The following is a 24505-nucleotide window of genomic DNA, read 5'->3' as shown; positions in this document are numbered from 1 at the left end:
ACAGAGGAGTTGGCGCGGCCTGTTCGTCAGCATCCGTATCGCGTGCCACCTATGGAGCGGGAGGCGATTAAGCGTCAAGTTCAAGAAATGCTAAATGATGACATCATCCAGCCATCGACAAGTCCGTGGGCATCGCCTGTCGTACTAGTAAAAAAGAAAGACAACACACTCCGCTTCTGCGTTGACTACAGACGGCTTAACCGAGTCACCAAACGCGACGTTTATTTCCTGCCACGGATCGATGGCACTTTGGACCGTCTGCGTCATGCTCAGTTCTTTACTTCGTTAGACCTAAAGTCAGGCTACTGGCAAATCGAAGTGGACGAGCGTGACCGTGAAAAAACCGCCTTCGTGACTCTCGATGTGCTGTACAAATTTAAAGTGCTGCCTTTCAGTCTCTGTTTCGCTTCTGCTATGTTTCAACGAATGATGGACACTGTACTCGTTGGACTAAAGTGGCAGACGTGTCTAGTGTACCTAGACGACGTTGTTGTGTTTTCCAGCACGTTCGATGAACATCTCACCCGGCTACGAAGTGTCCTTACCGCAATATGCAAGGCCAACCTCACCATCAAGCCTGAAAAATGTTACTTTGGCTTCCAGGAACTCAAGTTTCTAGGCCACGTGTCAGCTCCCAAGGAGTACGACCAGACCCAAAAAAACTCGCTGCCGTTGCCGAGTTTCCTCGTCCTAAAGACAAAAAGGCTGTTCAGCGGTTCCTGGGCCTCTGCGCTTACTACCGTCGTTTCGTTGAAGGCTTCTCAAGGATTGCTGAACCGCTCACGAGACTGACGCGACAAGATGTGCCCTTTGCGTGGACGGAAGACCAAGAGCAGGCCTTCACCGAATTGCGTAAATGCCTTCAATCCGCTCCAGTGCTGACGCATTTTGATGACACCGTGGCAACTGAAATACACACCGACGCCAGCAACGTAGGACTCGGGGCCATTTGGTTCAATGGCAAGATGGCGCAGAACGTGTGATTGCATATGCGAGTCGTAGTCTGACAAAAGCAGAAGCTAATTATTCAATGACCGAAAAAGAATGCTTAGCAGTCATGTGGGCCATCAGCAAGTTCCGAACCTACTTATACGGCCGGCCATTTCGAGCGATCAGTGATCACCACTCGCTCTACTGGCTTGCCAATCTACGAGACTTGTCAGGTCGCCTCGCTCGTTGGAGCCTCCGCCTCCAGGAATACGACATAAATGTTGTCCACAGATCCGGCCATAAGCATAGCGACGCTGACTGCTTGTCACATTCTCCTATTCCCTTGACATCCTCCGACTTGGAGCTAGATTTGCTGTTTCTTGGTGTCGTCGACGTGGTGCGCATGGCTGACTATCAACGTGCAGACTCTGAGCTGCTTCCAGTCATCCCATATCTCGAGGGAGCTGACGTTGTCCCACGCCCACTTTCACGAGGATTGACGTCGTACTGCCTGCGAAACGATGTCCTGTACAAGAAAAATTTCGAGAACAGCCAGGAAACGTTCCTTCTCGTCGTCCCGATGGCACTGCGCGAGGAAGTTTTACAGGTGTGTCACGACGATCCCTGTGCCGGCCACTTAGGCTTCGCGAGGACATTAGCGCGCATACGGCAAAAATACTATTGGCCACACCTATTTTCGTCGGTTCAGCGCTATGTGCGAACGTGCCGTGATTGTCAGAGGCGTAAAGTTCCACCCGTCAAGCCTGCCGGCCTCCTTCAGCCTTTAGATCCGCCTCCGGCGCCGTTCCAGCAAGTGGGAATGGACCTTCTTGGGCCGTTCCCCACGTCATCCTTGCAGAGTAAGTGGATAATCGTGGCAACTGACTATTTAACTCGCTATGCGGAGACGAAAGCTGTGCCACGGGGAACTGCTGCTGAAGTCGCCAGCTTCTTCGTCCACAACATCGTGCTTCGCCACGGTGCACCCGCTGTACTCATTACTGACCGCAGTGCAGCGTTTACAGCGGAGTTATTGCAACAAGTCGTCACACTGACGCACACAGACCACCGAAAGACCACAGCCTATTATCCCCAAACTAACGGCTTAACAGAGCACCTAAACAGAACATTAGCCGACATGCTCTCCATGTACATTGATGTGGAACACAAAACATGGGATGAAATTTTGCCATACATCACGTTTGTTTACAATACCACTGTGCAGGAATCCACCGAGTTTACACCATTCAAGCTTGTTTACGGACGACACATTACAACCCCCTTAGACGCCATGCTCCCGGTAGACCACGGAGCCACAAGGAATGACACCACTGAAGATTTCGTCGAGAAAGCCGAGGAAGCTCGCCAGCTTGCTCGGAATCGCATCTGCACCCAGCAGAATACCGACGCCTACCGTTACAACCGGACCCAACGGAATGTCCAGTACTTACCAGGCGACCACGTGTGGGTGTGGACACCTATCCGACTCCGTGGGCTCCCAGAGAAATTGTTGCGCCGCTATTTCGGCCCCTATGAAGTTGTACGCCGCCTCAGTGATGTGAACTACGAGGTGGTGCCTCAAAACTATGAGGCTGGTTCGAACCGACGCCATCCCCGTGCTGATGTCGTCCATGTAGTACGGATGAAGTTATACTACGCACGCGAGGGATAAGCAACCCTCACAAACCGCTTCAGCATTGTGTACATTCCTGTATGTTTTTTTTTTTTTTTTTTTTTTTTGTCTTTTCATGTTGGCACTCTTGCCCATAGTGCGCTCCCGCTGCCCTTGAAGCGACCGGGCCGGTCGCTTTTGAGAGGGGAGCAATGACGCAAAATAAGTTTGCACGTAATGACACGGGACCCTTAAGGCGAGAACGACAAAGTTCGTGGTTGTGCACGCGCTCTCCGAGGACCAGCCATCGCAAAAGGCAGACAGTTTTTTGCCAATCTGTCGGTGGTAAACTGTGTTAGTTGTAATAGCTGGGTGACAATATGGATAAGATAGTTCAAGTGGCTGACGAGTTCTATAGAGGTTTATACAGTACCAGTGGCACCCACAACGATAATGGAAGAGGGAATAGTCTAGAGGAATTTGACATCCCGCAAGAAATACCGGAAAAAGTAAAGAAAGCCTTGGGAGCTATGCAAAGGGGGAAGGCAGCTGGGGAGGGTCAGGTTACAGCAGACTTGTTGAAAGAAGGTGGGCAGATTGTTCTAGAAAAACTGGCCATTCTGTATACACAATGCCTTATAACCTCGAGCGTACCGGAATTTTGAAAGGACGCCAACACAATCTTAATCCATAAGAAAGGGGTCACAAAAGACTTGAAAAATTATAGACTGATCAGCTAACTGTCCGTTGCCTACAAAGTATTTACTAAGGTAATCGCAAATAGAATCAGGAACACCTTAGACTTCTGTCAACCAAAGGACCAGGCAGGATTTCGTAAAGGCTACTCAACAATAGACCATATTCACACTATGAATCAGGTGATAGAGAAATGTGCGGAATATAACTAACCCTTATATATAGCTTTCATTGAATATGAGAAAGCATTTGATTCAGTCAAAGTCTTGGCAGTCATGCAGGCATTACGGAATCAGGGTGTAGATGAGCCGTATGTAAAAATACTGAAAGATATCTACAGCAGCTCCACAGCCACCATAGTCCTCCATAAAGAAAGCAACAAAATCCCAATAAAGAAGGGCATCAGGCAGAGAGATACGATCTCTCCAATGCTATTCACAGGGTGTTTACTGGAGGTATTCAGAGACCTGGAGTGGGAAGAATTGGGGATAAGAGTTAATGGAGAACACCTTAGTATCTTGCGATTCGCTGATGATATTGCCTTGCTTAGTAACTCAGGGGACCAATTGAAACATGCTCACTGACCTGGACAGGCAAAGCAGAAGGGTGGGTCTAAAATTAATCTGCAGAAAACTAAAGTAATGGTTAACAGTCTCGGAAGAGAACAGAATTTACTATAGGTAGCGAGGCACTGGAAGCGGTAAGGGAACACATCTACTACTTAGGGCAGATAGTTACCGCGGATCCAGATCATGAGACTGAAATAATCAGAAGAATAAGAATGGGCTGAGGTGCATTTGGCAGGCATTCTCAGATCATGAACAGCAGGTTGCCATTATCCCTCAAGAGAAAAGTGTATGATAGCTGTGTCTTACCAGTACTCACTTACGCAGCAGAAACCTGGAGGCTTACGAAAAAGGTTCTACTTAAATTGAGGACGACGCGATGAGCTATGGAACGAAGAATGATTGGTGTAATGTTAAGGGATAAGAAGAGAGCAGATTGGGTGAGGAAACAAACGCGAGTTAATAACATCTTAGTTGAAATGAAGAAAAAGAAATGGGCATGGGCAGGGCATGTAATGAGGAGGGAAGATAACCAATGGTCATTAAAGGTTACAAACTGGATTCCAAGAGAAGGGAAGTGTAGCAGGGGGTGGCAGAAAGTTAGGTGGGCAGATGAGATTAAGAAGTTTGTAGGGACAACATGGCCACAATTAGCACATGACCGAGGTAGTTGGAGAAGTATGGGAAAGGCCTTTGCCCTGCAGTGGGCATAGCCAAGCTGATAATGATGATGAATGAGACTATCGCTGCAGTACTAGCCAATCATGAATGGCACTTAAAGAAGAGGAGTTTTGTGAATACAGGCCCTGAGCTCAAATCCACAAAATTCTCTTTCCTAGGAGCATTTCCTCATTGGCCAGTAAAGCAATGTGCAGCATTCACGCTAGCCATTGAAGTGATGACGATATGAGAGCATCACAGTGATGACGAATCCTAGATGGCATTTATGCCATGAATACCTAATCAGGCAACATTTCAATGGGCTTTGTGTGTGAGACACAAAAGAGTAACCAGAAATATTTTGCATTCTTACTTATCTCTAGAGGTGTTCGAATATGTGAAATGTGTAAACAAATATGGATCAAATAGCCACTGCAATTAGATTTGTATTCGATTAGAAAATTCACTATTTGAAGTTCTCTATTATTCATCCGTGTTCGAATATAATACTTGTGTCACACATGCACTTCTGATTGCGATTGAGGCCGATCCAAATCGGATTTCTTGATCACGATCAACAATGGTCGTTGCTACATGGTCCAACGATCCCAATAAGTTATCTGCTGATCTTCGGCAACTCTCAGAATTGCACGCTGCCTTAATTACAAATTCAGATTTGGACAATATGTCAATTTTACAGCTTACTATTGCTGATACAAAAGATTTTTAAATATATTTTTATTGAGCTGCCTTCACTTTTTGTTGTTAGGGTTTTCAGAACACTGCGCTAGAGGGTGCAGATGTCAGCCTGCGATTGCGATCGAGAGGCCTGATCGCAATTCCTAGATCACGATTGCCCGGGTCCGGATCTCGCAAGATCGTGATCGCAAATGACTGTGTAGCAACACTGATCCGGATCAAGCTCAATCCAGTTCGGCTTTGATCTCGATCAGAAATGTACGCTGACACCGATATTAGGCATGACAGCAGTTATTAGAGTCTCAAGGGAGACAGCCTGAGGCAGGATAGCTGCAGTTATTTGCAGGGACCCTGCCCAAAGTGTTATCTGCCAAGGGCAAATAACTTCAGTTTATTAGTTTCACATTATATAAAATGTCTCGCTTCTAGCTGGCCTATGTATGACTGTTGTCTTGATTTAGGCAAAGCAGTTTATGAACGATTCCATAATGTTTGAATTCATTTAAAACAATGTACTACAATGCTGCAACATGACATTTCTCTTCTCCAATGAATACAATACTCTGGCTGTGTGCTAATACTCGCCGTAGACGGCAAAGTAGATGGCTAAGTGGGTATTGGCCATCTTAAGTCTCGTTCCATTTCTGATGAAGCAGTTGCAAAAGAAAGCTTTGCAAAGACAGCATCGAAGTCAAAAACGATGCAGGCTACGTTGCTACCGAAACAAGATGTTGGCTCACCAGCAGTGGCGTAGCTAGGTCGTCTGGCACCCGGGGCCCATAGGTCTTCTGTCACCCCCCCCCCCCCCCCCGAGGTGTAGTCGAGGAAGTCGAGGATATCAACAATTTCCAGGTGTCTTCAGACGTATATGACCCCCCTTCCCACTGGCCCCCTTGCACCCGGGGCCCACGGCCCCCCGCCCCCCCCCCCCTCTTTGCTACGCCACTGCTCACCAGAAGGATTGAAAATTCAATGAGAAGGTTGTCAGCGCAAAAGAAAACGAAGTTGTGCTTTCCTTTGTGTTTAATAAGTTGCATCCTGTTTTTTATATTGTTGCGTGTGGAAAGACACAGACAGAAGAGGCTATTTACAGGCTATTTACACTGGAGCCAGGCAGCCAGGCCGACACTCGCTCGCGCCAAGCGCACCGACCAACTTCATCGTCGTTCTCGCAGTGGCTCGTCTCGCTCGATGATATCGTAATACTACCCCCCCGCAGCAAAAGCACCGACACAAAGCTATTAAATATCCAAGGCGCGTAGAGTGTTGTAGGGCTTGAGTCGGGCGACATGGACAATGTCACTGGTTGTCACAGCGGAGGATGTAGTGGGCGTGGCTAGAATGATTTCATAGGTGACATCCGTCACTTTGCGGAGCACGCGATATGGGCCTGTGTAACAAGAAAGCAGTTTTTCACAAAGGCCAACTTTACGCGAAGGTGACCAAAGCACCACGAGGCTGCCGGGCACAAAATGGACATCACGGTGACGGAGGTCATAGCGTTGCTTCTGCTTGTCTTGAGACACTTGTAGACAAGCGCGCGCAAGTTGGCGAGCATGGTCAGCATGGGCGATTTCATCTCGGCCATAATCACTAGTTCAAGCTGTGGCAGACGGAATCACAGTGTCCAGTGGTAGCATTGGTTCCCGGCCGTACAAGAGGTAAAACGGGGAAAAGCTAGCAGTTTCGAGACAGGAAGAGTTGTATGCAAAGGTAATGTAAGGTAGAGCCAGGTCCCAGTCATGGTGGTCGTCGGAAACTTATTTGGATAGCATGTCTGTAAGGGTGCGGTTCAAGCGCTCAGTGAGGCCGTTCGTTTGGGGGTGGTAGGAGGTGGTAAATGTATGCCGTATTGAGCAGGCACGCATGATGTCGTCGATGACCTTGGCCAAAAACGTACGGCCACGGTCTGTTAGCAATTGATGCGGAGCACCATGCATCAAAATGATATCATGTAGGAGGAAGCCCGCAACATCAGTTGCGCAACTGGTCGGAAGAGCACGGGTTACGGCGTAGCGGGTTGCGCAGTCCGCCGCGAGTGCAACCCACTTGTTTCCTGATGTAGATTCCGGAAACGGGCCGAGAAGGTCTAAGCCGACACGATGAAAGGGCTCGGCAGGGTTGTCTAGTGGCTGCAGGTAACCAGCGGGGAGCTGGGAAGGCTTCTTGCGTCGTTGGCAAAGTTCACAAGCGGCGACGTAACGTTGTACGGAACGGGCAAGGCCCGGCCAGAAAAAACGGCAACGTACACAGTCGACGAGCCACCGCGAGAACGACGATGAAGAGCGAGTGTCGGCCTGGCTGCCTGGCTCCAGTGTAAATAGCCTGTAAATAGCCTCTTCTGTCTGTGTCTTTCCACGGGCAACATTCTGGTGGAGGTGCGGGGTAGACGTCCTTCTGAGTAACATTGTTCAGATGACGGTAGTCTACACAGAAGCGCCACGTGCCGTCCTTCCTCTTAACCAACACCACAGGTGACGCCCAGTGACTGGAAGAAGGCTCAATGATGTTTTTATCTAGCGTTCCGACGCAGAAACTCGATATGGTCATCGGTGAATAGGCGTAGCATTGCCAGTAAGAATCCGATGCTTCACCGCGAGCGTCTGGCCTAAAGAGCGATCGTCGAAGTCGAAAATATCTCGGTAGGACGATAATACTTGGCAAAGCTCTTCAGCCTGCGCAGAGGACAGGTCCGTCGCAACCATTTTCTTTATGTTGGGATTGGCACCCGAGGCTGGCGCGAGGGGCCTGCTAAGCTCGCGAGAACTAAAACCCCTTGATAATTTGAAAGTAGCGACACTCTCCTCCACACGGCGCTTTCCTCCTCGATTCTCCTCGCCCGCCGGCTGCACACTGCGCGCTTTTCCTCCTGGGCTCCCGCGGACGGGCCACAGGATTCTATGGAGGCGTGTTATTTTGGACCAGTTGCGCGCCCCAGTGGGGTTGAAAATTTTGAGAAATGCTAATAACAGCATCGATAATGCTGGAGGCAACATTTATGAGGAGGTTGTTTTTTTTCTTAAACCCGTATGAACGGGGTATACCGATGTAAAGGGAGCTTTGAGGCGAGTTATATACTCCAGACAATTTTTCTGCCACATGATCAGATGCTTTACTTCGTGCGTCTGATCTAGTATTGCTTGTGACACATCCCTTTGTGTGTGGCTTATTAAGCGAAAGCCTTCGACCTATGTTTCAAGGTCCCGTTGGGAACTACAGAAAATATCACGGTACCGAAGGAAGGCAGGAAGCGAACCAAATCATGTGCAGCCGCGCATAAGAGATGATTAATGAGTAGCAAAGTAGTGATTGATTAGTGATTGGATTAAGATGAATTCGGGTGTATTAAGGAGGATTGAGGTGGATTAAAGTCGATGAAGGTGCGTTAGGGTGAATGAAGGTGGATTAAGGTGCATAAAGCAGGACTAGGTTGGATTAAGGTCGATGAAGGTGGATTAGGGTGGATGAAGGTGCATTGAGGTGCATTAAGGACGATTATAGTGGATTAAAGTGCATGAAGCATAAGGGTGGATTAAGAAGGATTGGTGCGTTAAGGAGGATTATGGTGGGCTAGGGTGAATTTAAGTGAATGAAGGAGGATTAGGGTGTACTACGGTAGACCAATGTGGATTCAGGACGATTATAGTGGATTAGGGCGGATTAAAGTGAATGAGGAAGCATTAGGGTTTATTAAGGAGGATTAAGGAGGATTGGAGTAGATTAAGGTCTATGAAGGTGGATTAGGGTGCATTAAGGAGGACTTTTGTGGATTATGGTGGGTTAAAGTGAATGAAGGAGAATTAAGGTTGACGAATGTGGGTTCGATGGATTAATGTGCATTAGGAAGATCCTGGTAGACTAATCGATCTTAATATTAAACTCAATGAACCTTAATTCACCTTAGTCCACCTTAATGCTCCTTCATCCACCTTAATCCAGCTTAATGCTCCCAATCCACCTTAATACAACCTAATCAACCTACATCGTCCCTAATGCACCTTAGCCTACCCTACACGGTCTTAATCTTCCTTTATAAACCCTAATCCACCTTAATCCTCCTTCATCCACCTTAATCCCTATACGTGCACCTTAATCCAACTTAATCCTGCTTAATAGTCCCAATCCACCTTAATCTACCCTAATCCATCCTAGTCGGTCTTAATTCTCCTTTATCAACCATAATCCACATTAATCGACCTTAATCTACCGTTATCCACCTTAACCCGCCCTAGTCCTTGTTCATGCACCCTAATCCACCCTAATTGGTCTTAATACCCTTTGATCAACCCTTCACCTTAATCCGCCTTAATCCCCCACAACCCACCTTAATCTTTAGTCATTCATCTTAATCCTTTTAATGCACTCTCATCCACCTTAATATTCTTTAATACACTCTAATCAACCTTAATCCTCCCTAATCCACCTTATGTCAATCACTAATGATTCATTAATTAACTTGGGTAATAATTCTCTTATACAGGGGTGGACATTCTTTGGGTCACCACTGGCCTTCCTTGGGTCACGTGATACTTCCAGTTTACAACGCGACCTTGAAACATAGAGATCTAAAGGCTTTCGCCTTAAAACTTAAAAAATAAAACTCAATGTTGACTAGCCAACGCTCATCACCTGCCATACCACGGGAATACTTACCACTAATTTTTTCAGGGTGCAAAGCAGAATCTATAATGCTGCACTTCCGACTCAATAACAACAGTTAGCGACGTGCGAGGTGATGGAGCCGCCCCAGAATATTAAGCATACTGAGCACAACCGCAACAAAAACGCTGGTGAGCAGGCCGGAAGAATGAAAAAAATAAATGCAGCATTACGGGATGCTTTGCTACGACCTATAAGAAAGACGCCTCGGCTCGCAAACAACGCTGTTCTTTGTCGGAACAAAGTTCTTTTGGCCAATGTCATGCAGCCAGGGCTTCCTGCGCAATCCGTCACGCTTTCCTTGTGGTATCATAAAAGCGGCATAACCATCTTCAGGCTTCTTGCTGCAGTTATATGCGCGACAGCCCGGCATAGTGCTAGCACATAGAGCAGGAAACACAGCGTACAACGTTCGCGACGCCGCGAGCTAAAGCGCCGAGCCGGCCGTGCTCAGGAGGAAAATGGCGCGAATGAAAAAGAAAAAAAATTGGCTGAAGGCTTAGCTTGGTTAAGCCTGGAAGATTGCGAAATCAATACCCTTGGCTGCGCCTTGGTTCGGCTGATGGTGTGGACATGGTTGCCCTTTGTTAAACTTATGGCTATACATCATCCGACATAGCGCAAGGCAGCGCGCCGACCACTGCGAGGAGCCGAGCTGTAGCCCCATTTATGCTTCTAGCATGACGTCACACCAGCCAGCGCCGTCTCTCGGTAGCGCCGCAGCAGCGGCGCGCAAGGCTTCGCCTCCACCATCGATGCCGCGAGCTGGGGCCCCGTCTCTCGGTCTGGCGTGACGTCACACCAGCGAGCGCCCTCTCTCGGTAGCGCCGCAGCAGCGCCGCGCAAGGCTTCGCCTCCACCACGGAGGAAGGAAACTAAGGAGAGGCCCTACCCCCTCCGCGCGCTAGGAGAAAAGTGTGGCGGAAATGACGTAGTAGGTTATCATTTTTTTCCTGCTTTTTTGTTTTTTTTTTTTTTGTTGTATGGCCACGCCTTTTGGGCCACAATGGCGCCGTTGTTATGGTTTTGAGCGCTCACACGTGTTGCTCTGGTAGGTTTCGGGCCGTGGCAAAGGCGCTGAGTGGGCGGGTTTGCGTTAGTCACCGTGTCTTGTTGCGCTGTGTTACCTGCACCGTGCTCTGCCAGATGTTGCGCGAGCGCGCGCGCGACACCACGCGCAGCGCGGCGTGGTTTCGCGAAAGATGTAAACAAGAAAGGAGGGTGGCCCAAAAGGCGGAGCATCGCCATGAGCAACGCCAAATTCCGGCTTCACTTTTGCTTCACAAAGAGTGACGTCAGGGCCTCTCCTTAGTTTCCTTCCTCCATGGCCTCCACCATCGATGCCGCGAGCTGGGGCCCCGTCTCTCGGTCTGGCGTGACGTCACACGGTCACGTGACGCACAGCTGTGTAAGGAGGCGCCACGACCACCGATGGGCCGAAAGTGCGAGCAGTATTGCTTTCGCAATAAAACAAGCAAAACTCAAGATCCGCGCGTTTCCAAGGGCAACGGCAGGGAGACCAATCGTCGTGCAGAAAAACGGGGGCAAAACTGGTTGCCGCGGGGGAACGCGCAAGGGGCGAGGAGGAGGCGAGGAGGTGCGCGGCGGCAGAGTCCAAAGAGTGTAGCTACTTCCAAATTATCAAGGGACATTAGCGAGAACCATCGGTTAATAACGCTGCCACGTATTGGTCGCCAAGGCAATCAACGGTGGCAAGGCAAAACCTTGCGGTAGAGTTTGCTTTGCCAATCCAAAGTTACAGACAGGCATGCGAGTGCGGTTCCCAGTAATATTAAGTATACTGTGAGGCACTGTAACGTCATACCTTATTGGAATGTCGGGCAGAGGAGTGACGAGGTACTCGCCATCAGGAACTGGTGGCAAAGACAATAGTTCAATGTAGGCTATTGACTTTCGCTGCAGGCAAAGAAAGCCGGTGGGACGTAAGCGGCAGTGAGGTGAGTCAGAAGGTTCTGTGAGCATCGGCAACTCAAGGCGAAGGGTACTGGAAGAGCAGTCAATAAGAGCAGAATGTGCGGAGAGAAAATCGAGGCCGAGAATGAGGTCGTGGGGGCAATGAGCAATTACCGTGAAGAGGACAGGAGTGTGGCAGCCGGCGATGCTGACACGTGCCGTACACATGCCGACGATAGGCACACTACCGCCATCCGCAACGCGGACGACGCGTGTTGATGCTGGGGTGAGGAGCTTGTTCAGTTGTCGTCGAAAGGCAGCACTCATAATAGACAGATGTGCTCCTGTATCGTTGAGTGCCGTGACAGGATAGCCGTCAACGTCAAGAAGGTTTCGGTTCATGGGTAACGTGAGCAGAGGATTTGAGGGCAGGGTCGACAACGCAGCTTCACCTCAAGAAGCTGCAGTGCCTAATTTTCTGGCTGGATCCGGGAGGCGATAGGCGGCGATGAGAAGCGACGGGGTTGGGGCGAACGAAACTGATGGGGTCGAGGTGAGGGCGAGCGGCTGTAGCGAAGGTTCGGAGCAGGAGCATCAGCGGCAGTGGATTCATGGCGGGTTGTATAGGGAACCGAAGGTCCAAAGGTGCGGGAATAAGCGGCGGTGTATGTCCGAGGAGGTGGTGGCCATCGCTTGTGGCAGTGATGAGCGACGTGGCCGATGCGACAGCAGTGGAAGCAGATCGGCCGGTCATGAGTACGCCAATCGGACGGGTTGCGGCGAGATGTGGCGGAAAAGGACTGCCGAGGACGAGGAGGGCCGCTAGAGAACTGGGGAACGCTGGGTTGAGACGTGGAACACAGGGAGTTCAGAACCATATTCTCAAATTCCTGTCGGACAACACCCTGAATCATCGCAATGGTGGTTGCTGGCGGATCGGGAGGCGTCGTGGAGAAAGCTGGCAAACAGGCGGCCTCGAGCTTGCGGCGAACAATACGAGTTACATCGTCACAGGTGGTGGTCTCACGTGGTCGACCCTCACATGTCGACGTAGCAGCAGTGTTGGGTAGCCGCGTGATGTGGTGTGTGCTACGGCGGCTGTTAGCTTCTTCAAGGCAACGGCATTCTTTGATGATGGCGTCGATAGTCGAGACGTTGCCGTAAACAAGCAAATTGAAAGCGTCGTTGGCGATGCCTTTTAGAACATGTGACACTTTATCTGCTTCAGACATGGCATCGTCAGCTTTGCGGCATAAGGATAAAGGAAACGTACAGCTCCGTAGATGACTGAACACGAGACGCAAGAGCCTTTCTCGCAGCAGCCTTGCGCCCAATGGGGTCGCCGAACAGTTCCCGTAGCTTCTCTTTGAAACTGTCCCAACTGGTTATCTCGTCGTCATGCGTTTGGTGCCACACGCGTGGGGTGCCACCGAGATAAAAGATGACATTGGCGAGCATAATCGTTGGGTCCCACCTGTTATTAGCACTGGCATGTTCATAGAGCTTGATCCAGTCATCGACATCCTGTCCCTCCAGGCCAGAGAACACACCTGGGTCGCAATGTGGGGTGACCGTGACGACTGGAGCAGTGGGACCAGCCGAAGCCGTTGCAGAGGTGGGCACGTCACCAGGGGGCATGGTGACAAGCTTGGTGTGCCGACCACTTCGGAGTTCCGTAGTGAGGACGGGGATCGCTGACCTCCACCAGAATGTTGCGTGTGGAAAGACAGACAGAAGAGGCTATGTACAGGCTATTTACACTGGAGCCAGGCAGCCAGGCCGACACTCGCTCGTGCCAAGCGCACCGACCAACTTCAGCGTCGTTCTTGCGGCGGCTCGTCTCTTGAGCATCGCTCAATGATATCGTAAAATATATTCGCACATGCAAAGTGTTAAAAAGCAGTTACGACATGTGCTTCTCTGAGCATTTTTTTTCGACGCAAGGAGGTATCACTTCGCAGTGACGCCTTACAGACGGATCCACTACTTGAGCTCAAAGCTATCTTATTAGCTGTTTTATTAGCTGTCTACATAGACTGTCTCCAGTGCTGACCAGAATTAGAAGAATTAGAACCCACCTTCTATGTACATCTGGTGACAGGCCATACCTTGTTTTATTGCTATCCTTGTCGTGATGTAATAGATTACTGAAAGCACTGGTCTACACCCTCTCCGAGCACATAAACTCTTCGGCAGATAATCTGGCCAGTCTTCAACAAGTGTTCCCTCATGAGATGGCCAAGGTTAATGTCACACTAAATAGTGAGGGTGTTTCCCAAGCGGCAATGCATACCCCATAAGAGGAAAAGTTTACTACCACCCCCACCAAGGCCCCACAGTGCCAAGAGGCTTGAGATGATCTCAGCGTCCCCAGTCAGGACAGAACCGTACAGTGAGAAAGATGGCTGCGGCTGTTAAGATTGTCCAGTGGGAACTGCAGGTTGTTCACACATACCAGAGCTGCCCTGCAATTCACATTAGCCAGTTCTGACCCCAAAATTGATGTCATGGCCCTTCAGGAGACGGGCACACAGGTTAAAATTGCAGGACATGCAACCTTTTACGAATTCACCAATCCAGCCAGCACGCCCTCCATTGCAGTGCAGTGCAATCTCATTGCTATGCAAATCGACCTGGAGGAGAAGGAAATTCCGTACACCTTCATACAACTCCTTCCTAAATGGAAACAGAACAGGTGTATATACATTCTTAATGTTTACAGCACTCCACGGGAGAAAAGCAATAAAATTGGCACCCTACTGAGGAAGGCCAGCAAGGCAGCTAGCAAAGAACACTTAGTCGTTACCGAAGATTTCAATGCCCCCCACACTGTACAGAGGTATCGAAAGCGTAGCGAACAGGGTGGTGCCCTACTTTCCATGGCCAACGAGTTGGAACTCACACTGGTTACAGACCCAGACCGCCCCACTCGCATCGGCAATAGTGTGAGCCAAAACACTACACCCAATCTATGTTTTGTAAGGAGTGCGAACGGGGTCAGCTGGCTCAACACAGAAACCTGCCTGGGTAGCGACCATTACCTCATTACCATCACCGTCCCCTCCAATGGCTGCAACTGTCATGGACACGTCCCTACCGATGTTAAATTCGTGTGTCCGACTGTAAATCGGCCATAGGAAGCTACTGCATTGCAAGTAGACTTCTCAATCTCCATGACAATATCCAGCTGTGACAATATCCATCAATATCCACCTGGGTAATGAAGCAGCTCACCAAGCTGCCCAAGCAGCAGATAACCGGGAGGTGGGATCGCTTGACCCAGATGGCCGCCTTGAACCCATCCTCGCCTATCACGAATTCATGCAATTCTACAAAGATTCATGCAGAGCATATCTGTTCCCGAGCACGATTCTCTCCCGGGGAACAGGCCATGACTTTACGGTGGGTACAGACTCGATCCGTGCTAACCCCAAAAAGTTGGCTGAAATTTCCAAGCAAGGGTTCAAACCTAACTGCAGGCACTGTGAAGCACTAACAGTTGTAGACCGAGATCACATACTTTGGCAGTGCCCATCCAACTCCCTGCCAAGGGCAATTCTTCAGCAAGCCCCCACACTTGAGGCCTAAGAGTGTGCAATCAAGATGGATCACCCAGAATGCCAATTCATCCTGGCAGAGCAGGCTAACCGCATTGCGGCCACATGGCCTCCAGGCTAGCTCCTCTGCCAGGGTCACAACTACTAATTTACGCCTCCAATAAAGTTTACTTCTCTCTCTTTCTCTATTACTGAAAGCAGTGTTTTTATTTGCCAGCTGATCAGTTGAGAGGATGTCCTGTAGCAAGCAGTGTACCATGCTTGTATCATGAAATACAATCCAGCCTCTTTGGAAGACAATGTCTTACTTATCAAGCTACACCCGCTTTTCCATTTCTATCCTTCTTGTAGGCCGATCCTAGTGCAGTCTAAATGTGTGGGACGATCCCAAAGAGTGCAGCCAAAAAATTGAGGCAGTCCAGTGCTCCTCCTGCTCTTCTTATCTGAGGGGTGACACTGATAGAGCGCAAAGATTCCACCACCCCATTCTCATCGTCTTTGATCAGTTAGAGGTTGAATCACCTTCAAACTTTTAACCAATTTAACTACATGCAAACATTATGTCACTCTTTCTATAAATGAGAACATATTCTTGTTCAATATTCGGAGGTCTTTTTTTCTTTTCAAATAGATGCATATTCAATTTGATTAAGAAATTTCACTACTTGAATATTATTGCTTATTTTCTATGCTATTTGCACATACCACCTTCCTCATCTGGAATCATAGCAGGAGATGTCTACAGATAAAGCCTATATTTCCGTACTTTCTGCTATATCAGACGCATGTTCCTGTATGCTGCACCAGCTCTACTGACATCTGGTGGCATGCTCTAAGTGACGCCCTAATCATACAGCCACTCCGGGGCTCTGACGCAGGCTGTATTGCTGGCTATTCTCTGGCTGACATTCCACACAGCAGTGGCCATTACTGTCACTGCCGCTGCATGAAAACTGAGGTGGAACTACCCTATACTGCTTTTCCGTAACATTAAGTAGCCACAGTAGGCAGTTCTGCAGTAACAGTTGACACCGAACTAACCTTGTGGGCGGCATGCGTGTAGGCACACATAAGGTCATTGAAGTCCAGGCACGAGGCACCCGACTCAATGAGGGGAAATATGTCCACATCCTTGGTGACCAAGTCCCCAAAGCCAAAGGCTGGGATGGGGTTCCCGTGCAGCAGGGGCCCCACTGCAGCACCCAGAGAAGCCAGCGCCCTCTGGTAGGGGTTCTGTGTGCCTGGCTTCAGGGTGTGCAGGCTCTCGCCACGAAACGTTCGCCTGCCTTGCCACTCATTGCTGGCCGAGAAGTCAATGCCCACAATGACGTGGATGTCTGGAAGCCCTGTCGCGGACAAGAGGCGGCAAGCAGTGCTAGGTAAGAAACTTGCACTTTGAGAGCAGCAGCAACTGTAGAAGCTGCTATTACTTATGCAACTAACAGGTACCTACTTTGAAATGAACGGTGAAAAAAAAGGTGGGCGGAGGGGAGAAAGAAACAGAGGACGACAGGGATGGTGTGGCACTGATTACCAAATGAAAGGTCTATTGCACAAGGTGTGGGGTACACACATAGAATCCTTCGTTATCAGGTTCTAAATTTCTTAAAATTCGGTGGGGGTGGGGGATGAACATTGGGAACATTTTTGAAAGGGCAGAAATTGGGTTTTCATAGTTTAACAGCCCAAAATTAGGGATTCTTCTGGCAACTTTCACAAACAATTAACACAGGCAATGGTCTTCTTTTGGACACAAACGCTTTATTTAAAGAATCGAAATCACTGACGGGAATATATAATGACAAATAGAGCTGTTTGCATGTTGTTTGGCAAACTTATCTGTAAAAATTCCCAATGGCAGGAATAATGTACAGTTTTAAAAGAAACAAGAAACCACATAAAGAAGAAAAACATTTCTGACGATTCCTTGTTTACTACGTTCACCTTTTTTATTGAAAGAAGAAAAGAAGCACAAATAGCAGTGCACACAGCAATGCCTCTTAAGAGGTATGATATTTTTCTCATTTTGTAAGTCCCTGTTGACATTCATTATCATGAACTTTTTGAGCATTTCTCTGCCCGTCATAGACTTGTCTCCCACCATTCTCTGGTGGTGCCACAATTTAGAAAACATGTTCTCGACATCACAGCTACCGTTCACAATGAAAAATACTGTCAGTGCTGCGTTCATTTCCTAGCACGTCACCGTCATTCACGTACCTGCAACATGCCATTGTCACATTCATGTACCAAGTGCAGCTGCTCAAAGGGTGACAAAGTTTCATTTACTAAAGGCCAGCAGGCACTGAATAATATTATACATGCCAGTTTTTGATGGAGTGTTTTGTGAAAAAGATCATACATTAATATCATATTCATACATGAATGATATTAATGATATATCTTGACCATTTGCTCACATAGGCAGGGCAACGCTCAGTGGTTTTGTAACGTCTGTATTTATTATTATCCTTCATGAAAGGGCAAAACATTGGGGAGAAATCAGGTTTATCTTGATTTTCATAAAACTTGCGAAAACCTGCAATTATCGGGCTTTACCTGAAAAAAACGAAGGTCCCTAAGTGCGCACCACAAAACAGCACAAGAGAACTGGAACTAGTGTGGCAACACAGCTGTTCTCACCACCTTCCGATTTTGCGACTGCAATAATGCATTTCAGCACTGCGTGCTTGTGCATAAACTAATCTGATGGTTCAACGCCACCAAGGTCCTTCTGTACTTTCCCGAAATTTTGTAGTGGCAGAAGGTAGCACTGGGGTAAATAGAACGGGATCAATCAGACACGCTTGACGGCCCAGCTGCACAACAAAGCAAATCTTTTTCCGAGAAAGGTGCTTCTCCCACATTTATTTCAGCGTGTTTGCAGAGTGAACATGCAATGGGAACTTTGGCAGAATAATTTAGTGTGTAATGCATTTGAATTTAAATTATACAAGGCAGCGTTGTGTGATTGACGTGGTCCCCCAAATAGCATTCCTCGAACAAAGAGTCAGCGAGTCTACTCTTTACACTGTTCTCTAGTTAGATAAGTTAGTTACATTTGCTTAGTAAGTTTAGCAAGTTATTTTAGTGAGTAAGTTACATGTTGTTAGTTAGGTTAATTATTAATTTAGTTGGTGAAAAATTTAGTTCTTAGATAATCAGTTTAGTGAGGCAACTTAGTTAAATAGTTAGTTAGCATTGTTAGTTTGATTAGGTAATTGGTTTTACTCTTTTATTTATTTAATAATAGGTAAATTCTGCTAGTTAATTAGGCTAGTTGTTGATTACATTAGTTAGTAGGGTAGTTATTATTTTGTTTGTTTAGGTTAGTCAAGTTATTTGTTAGTATAGTTATTTAGTAGGTTTGTTACATTAGTCAGTTAACCCAGTAAATTATTAGTTAATTAGTTTGTTTTGCTAACTTAGTTATTTAATTAGTTACAAGCTAGGTACTTAGTTCATTCAAGCTCGCTTTGTCACATTAGTTAGCTATTATTTAATTTGGTTTAGGTAATAGCTAGTTTAGTTAGTTATTAGATATGGAATTAGTTTAGTTAATTAGTAAGTTCCGTTTGTTTAAGTAATCAGTAAGTTATTTATTGGTTAGTTAGTAATTAGGCAGATATTTAGTTTAGTTATTGTTGTTCATTATTTATTTGAGTGGTTAGTAAATTTCTTATGGTTATATCTTGCTGGTTCATTAGCCAGCTTAGTTACCTAATTAGTTTATTATTTCACTTTACAACAAACACCTCTACAATTAAATGACCTGTATAATGAAGGAATAATTCAGCCCGGTTCTATTGTGAGTTGTGCAGTCCTTTACAACGAAGTGACCTGTACAACAAGTAATTTTGGAGGCCCCAAGTAATTCGTTAAAAGGTGCTCAACTATAGTTAGTTATTATTTGGTTTAGATAATTACGTCTGGCATTAATAAGTTCTGGTTAATTAGCTGGTTTAGTTCATTTGTTATTAGTTATGGAATTAATTTAGTTAGTTAGTAACTCTTGTTTTAATTAGCATATTTACCTTAGGTAGTTCTTACTTTAGCTAATAAGTCGGGTTAGTTCGGTTAGTTAGGTGCCCTGGCAACCCGACCAACATGCAGACACAAGACAAATTCTAGTCACTGTCACTCTGCTGTCACAACACAAAAAGAGATGTACTATCGCACTCAGTATGAGCTACAACGTGCGAGCGCTTTGAAAAGTGCTTTTGCATTGTAGCTAGCTCATACTGAGCGCAACAATACAGTGCAAAAATTGAAATGGGAGCAGCTAAACACAGCATAGCAGGCCTTCTGCGCATAATTACAGAAAAGTGCGTCGAGCAACCACTCTGTAGCCAGCTTCTAACGAGGGAGTAGCCACAAGTTCTAAATTCTTGATTACGCTGCTGCTACAAATTTATGTCCGCATCGAAATTTTTGAACACTGCACAAAAACGTGGTGGCAATTCGCCCCTTGTGCCAACAGTGTTCCCATGCTGATAATTGTGGACACTTGTGCAAAAGTCAGCTTATGCACAGAACAGCTGTGGTATCCATACAGCGTCTGCTTTAATGCCTTTATACTTGTGGCAGCACTTATACGTGTCCACTGCAGGAGCTAGATAAAATGCTCCCATAGCGTTGAACGGGAGTTTCGTAACCAGAAGACAGTATTGAAGGACCCTGATGCCACCTTGATGCAACTATATCTCTCTGCTCCTATCTGCTCTATCTCGTCTAACTGCAGATAAGCTTATCCTGGTCAGCAAATCACCAGTGCTTGCAAAAAATTCCTTTTTCTTGTGTGTGTGCGGCCATTGGGCCTGTAATATCTTTTGAGTACTGTATTAAAAGGACACTAAAGGCAAACACTAAGTCAACGTGGACTGTTTAAATACCATTCCAGAAATCTCGTAACGCTTGTTTTGCGCCAAGAAAAGACTTAGTTTACGGGAAAATTGTATCTGAAGGGTCCGAATACCTCTTTTGAAATTCATATCTCCCGCCACCCAACCGCGGGAGTAGTGACTAGTAGCATACACCATCACCGCCCTTTGCTGCCGTCGGTGAGTGAAATAGCGCCCAACAGATGGCGGCACCGAGACAGAGCAGTGACAAAAACTCAGAAAGTAGGGTAGACCCTACAGGCGAAGTGGGAGGCAGGGAGCCAAAGCAAGCGGTCGTCAGCTCGCCGCCGGTGAATCGGCATAGTTATAGTGAAGCAGCGCAACACGCCCCGAGTGAGGCGACGCTGCAGCAACAGGGGCGCCAACGAGCGTGAAGAGAGGAGGGGAACAAGCTAGCCCCAAGGAATGAGCTCATAGCCAATGATAAGAGGCAGCATAATCTGGAAGTTAGGAGGGAGGGAGGGAATGCCCTAGTACTTATTGGTGGGGATTCAAATATGAGGAGCAGCAAAAGAGCTATAATGGAGCGTGCAAAGCGTGATAAGCGGGTAGCAGTCGGGACGTTCCAGGCAGGACAATGGACGCAGTACTGAGAGAAACAGAAAGTGAGCTTTCTGAGAATGTTGCAGAGCGCAACTTGGTAGTGGTAGCGGCAGGGCTAAACGATGTCTTGAATGGTGAAGCCGCAAAAGTAGTGGAAAGGTTAGCGGAGGGAGTTGACGATTTAAGGGCGATAGCACAGCAAGTCCAGATCGTGGTCTGCACAGTGCCGGAGGTGCAAGGACGGAACGGAGAAATTGACAAGGACGTTGTGGCTGTTAATCATGAGATAAGAAAGCTAAGCCAGGAGAAAGGATTTGAATTGGCAGACATAAACAGAGAAGTGCATAGAACAGGCTTTGGCGGAGGCTTTACAAACGATGGCATCCACTTTAATGGAAGGCTAGGAGCCGAGATTGGCTGGCGCCTGGCAGGTAGGGCAGTAGCTTTTTTAGGGGGTCCACTGCGCCTCAGAGCGTAGGGGTAGGTAGAAACAGTGTAGAAAGTGCAACAATAGAGGCTGACGCCAATAAAATGGCCACTAGAAGGTCCAGGAAGAAAACTACAAAAGATAAATGTAACACCAGGATCAGGTACATAAACATGCAAGGCGGTAGAAAGAGAGCAAAGTGGTTAGAAATACAACAGCAGTTAAAGGACGAAGAAGTAGGTGTGTACGCGCTATGCGAAACACATCTCAGGGATCTAGAAGACCCACCATTTATTGAAGGCTACGTCTGGGAAGGAAGCAATTGAACAACAACGGAGAGGAAGGGAGGAGGAGTAGGTATGCTGATACACCAAGGAACAAATTGGAAAAGAATAAAGTTAACTTTCAAAGAACATGTCTGGGTACCAGGTATCAAGAGACATGGCTAGGAGTAGTTTATTTAGGGACAGGGGCCAAATGCAGGCAAGAGAACAAGGATCTAGTGAAGTGTCTCGATGACAATATAAAGCAGTTTGGAGAAGGTGCCGATATTTGTCTGCTGGGTGACATGAATGGCCATATCAAGGATCTGGATGGATACACAGATTGTAATGGGAGGTTGATGCTAGACTTCTGTGAGCGACACAACCTAGTTATAGTATATAGAGAAACTAAGTGTGAGGGACAAATCACGTGGGAATCCCGTAATAGAAAAATGACCATTGATTACTGCTTAATGTCACAGGGGTTGTATAGCAAGCTCACAATAATGGAAATAGACGAAGAGGGGAAGTACAGCCTCAGAAGTGATCATAAGCGTATTATTCTACAGCTGGGAGCCCTGCTCAAAAGAGAAATGCAGGGAAGTCAAAAAGAGTACGCAAAATTAAATGACGAACAAATAGCGCAAATAGCGGCAGGCATAGAGGAAGCAATAGAGAAACATCCCATGGAAAAGTGGGAATATAATCAGTTAGAACTACTCATTAGTACAAAAATAAAAGAAGTAAGAGGAGTGAACCGCTGGAGAGGAAAGAGGAAGCCACGAAGTTGGTGGAATAAGGAAATTCGGGAGGCCATCGAACAACTACGGTTGGCATCTCAGGAACACAGAGAAGCAAGAGGGCGCAGTTATCTGAAGAGGAAACAGGCCAAGAATGGGAATCTTATAAACAAAAGAAACAACAAGTGCAGGTGCTCGTCCATGCTAAAATAAAGCAGTCCTCTGATCGCTGGCTGGCTGAAGTTCGCGATGCAACTAATAAAGAGAGGTCAACAAAATTCTGGAACCATATAAGTTGGCTGGGTAAAGCTAATCACAGAAAGCAGGAACAGATTCACGATGCCGAAGGAAATTGTTTAGAGGGAGATGACGCTGTGAACTACATCGGTTTAGTTATAGCAGAGTCATTTAGGAAAGACGATAGGGTAATCGCCCCAAATGAGAGAGCAACACAGGATAGCATAATAGAAAACAGCTTAGAATTGACCAATCTTAACTGGAAAAAGGCGGAAGCAAATGTTCCAAAATGCACGTCCGCGGGGATAGACGAAATTCCAATCAAGTTAATGAACTTGGCCCAAGAAGCAAGGAAACGCTGATAAAAGCATTGGAGGCAGTCATTACAAATAAGCAAATTCTGCACAGCTGGAAACAGAGTAAAACGAATTTGATTTATAAAGAGAAAGGTGATAAGAAGAACATAAAATCCTTCCGACCATTTACGATAACATCAGTCATATATAGGCTGGCGATGCAGGCGGTGAAAGTAAAAATGCAGTCATGGGTAGAAAGTAATAGAATACTCGGAGAACTTCAGAACGGGTTCAGAAGTGGTAGGCGCTTAGATGATAGCCTGTTCGTGCTTACCCAGTGCATAGAAATAGCTAAGGCGGAAAATAGACCTCTGTATTTAGCCTTCCTGGACATAAGCGGTGCATATGACAACGTCAACAGGGAACGCCTGTGGAACATATTAAAAGATGAAGGTATCGGTCATGAGGTAATTGATTTTCTACAGGAAATATATCGAGAAAATAATGTTGAAATAACATGGGAAGGAAGGAAACATGGGAAGAGTACGATAACTGTCGAGGTACACAAAGGATTAAGGCAAGGTTGTCCTCTATCGCCGCTGCTGTTCATGCTTTATATGACAAGTACGGAAAGAAGGTTACCACGAAGCAATCTAGGGTATAACCTGCCAAACAGATTAGGCAGAAACGTTGTTGAGGAACGACTACTGGTTTTAATGTATGCGGACAATATTGTACTGTTAGCAGATAGCCAGGAAGATTTTCAAACTCTGGTTAATTACTGTGGGGACGAAGGAGACAGCTTAGGTTTCAGTCTTAGTGCAGCTAAGTCCGGTGGGATGTTTTTCAATGATACAACTGATCAGGAGCTTACAATACAAGGCCATGAAATACCCCGAGTGGCCGAATACAAATATCTCGGGGTATGGATAAACAAAGGGCAGATGTACACGGAAAAGCACGAACAGTCTCTCATAGCAAAAGGGCGAAGAGATGCTGGGATAATGAAACATAGGGCATTGTGGGGGTACAACAGGTATGAGGTACTGAGAGGTATTTGGAAGGGAGTAATGGTGCCGGGGCTTACTTTCGGGAATGCGGTCCTGTGTTTAAGGGCAGAGGTTCAGTCGAGACTAGAAGTAAATCAGAGAGCTGTGGGAAGATTAGCACTAGGTGCCCACGGGAAAACCACAAACGAAGCAGTACAGGGAGATATGGGCTGGGCATCGTTCGAAGCACGGGAAGCTCAGAGTAAAATCCTATATGAAAAATGCCCGAGGAAATTGGACGATAACAGGTGGGCAGCTAAGGTATTTAAATACCTATACAGAAAGAGCGTTGACTCACAATGGCGGAAAAGAACTAGGAAGCTAACCAGTATAGTATGCCTGACACGAGGACGAAGAAAGACAGAGCATTAAACGACAGGTTAAAAACACGGAAGGTAAAAATTGGATAAATTCAATGGAAAAGAAGCATAGTGTGGAACTATATCGATACTGGAAACAGCAGATCAGGAAGGAAGCGTTTTATGATAACTCAAGAGGCAGTGCCCTACTCTTTGAAGCTAGATCAGGATGTCTTAGAACGCGGAGCTATAAAAAGAAATTTAACGAAGAAGACATGTGTACTGTGTGTGGTAATTATGTAGAAACAAAGGAACACCTCATACTAAAATGTGATGGTAGCAAGCCCGATGTCGATGCGGCCACAGTCACCCTTCCTGAGGCCCTAGGGTTCAGAGTTGATAATAGTCATGTAAATAAATATGCGGTGGAAATTAGCAAAAGGCGATTGGAGGATTG

General features: G+C 46.9%; 1 protein-coding gene across 2 annotated transcripts in view; it reads right to left on the bottom strand.

Moving 5' to 3' along the window:
- LOC126524293 (uncharacterized) overlaps positions 1-24505 on the bottom strand; it is a 78973-nt gene that overhangs the window by 29763 nt on the left and 24705 nt on the right. For both annotated transcript variants that reach the window (XM_055067226.2, XM_050172628.3), the window contains one exon: positions 16335-16639. In XM_055067226.2, coding sequence (XP_054923201.2) covers positions 16335-16639 — 305 coding nt within the window. The remainder of the gene's footprint in view (positions 1-16334; positions 16640-24505) is intronic.

The sequence above is a fragment of the Dermacentor andersoni genome, chromosome 3, assembly GCF_023375885.2.
Source record: "Dermacentor andersoni chromosome 3, qqDerAnde1_hic_scaffold, whole genome shotgun sequence".
Classification (NCBI taxonomy): domain Eukaryota; kingdom Metazoa; phylum Arthropoda; class Arachnida; order Ixodida; family Ixodidae; genus Dermacentor; species Dermacentor andersoni.
The sequence above is the reverse complement of the archived record's forward strand: the minus strand, read 5'-3'. Positions and strand labels throughout refer to the sequence as shown.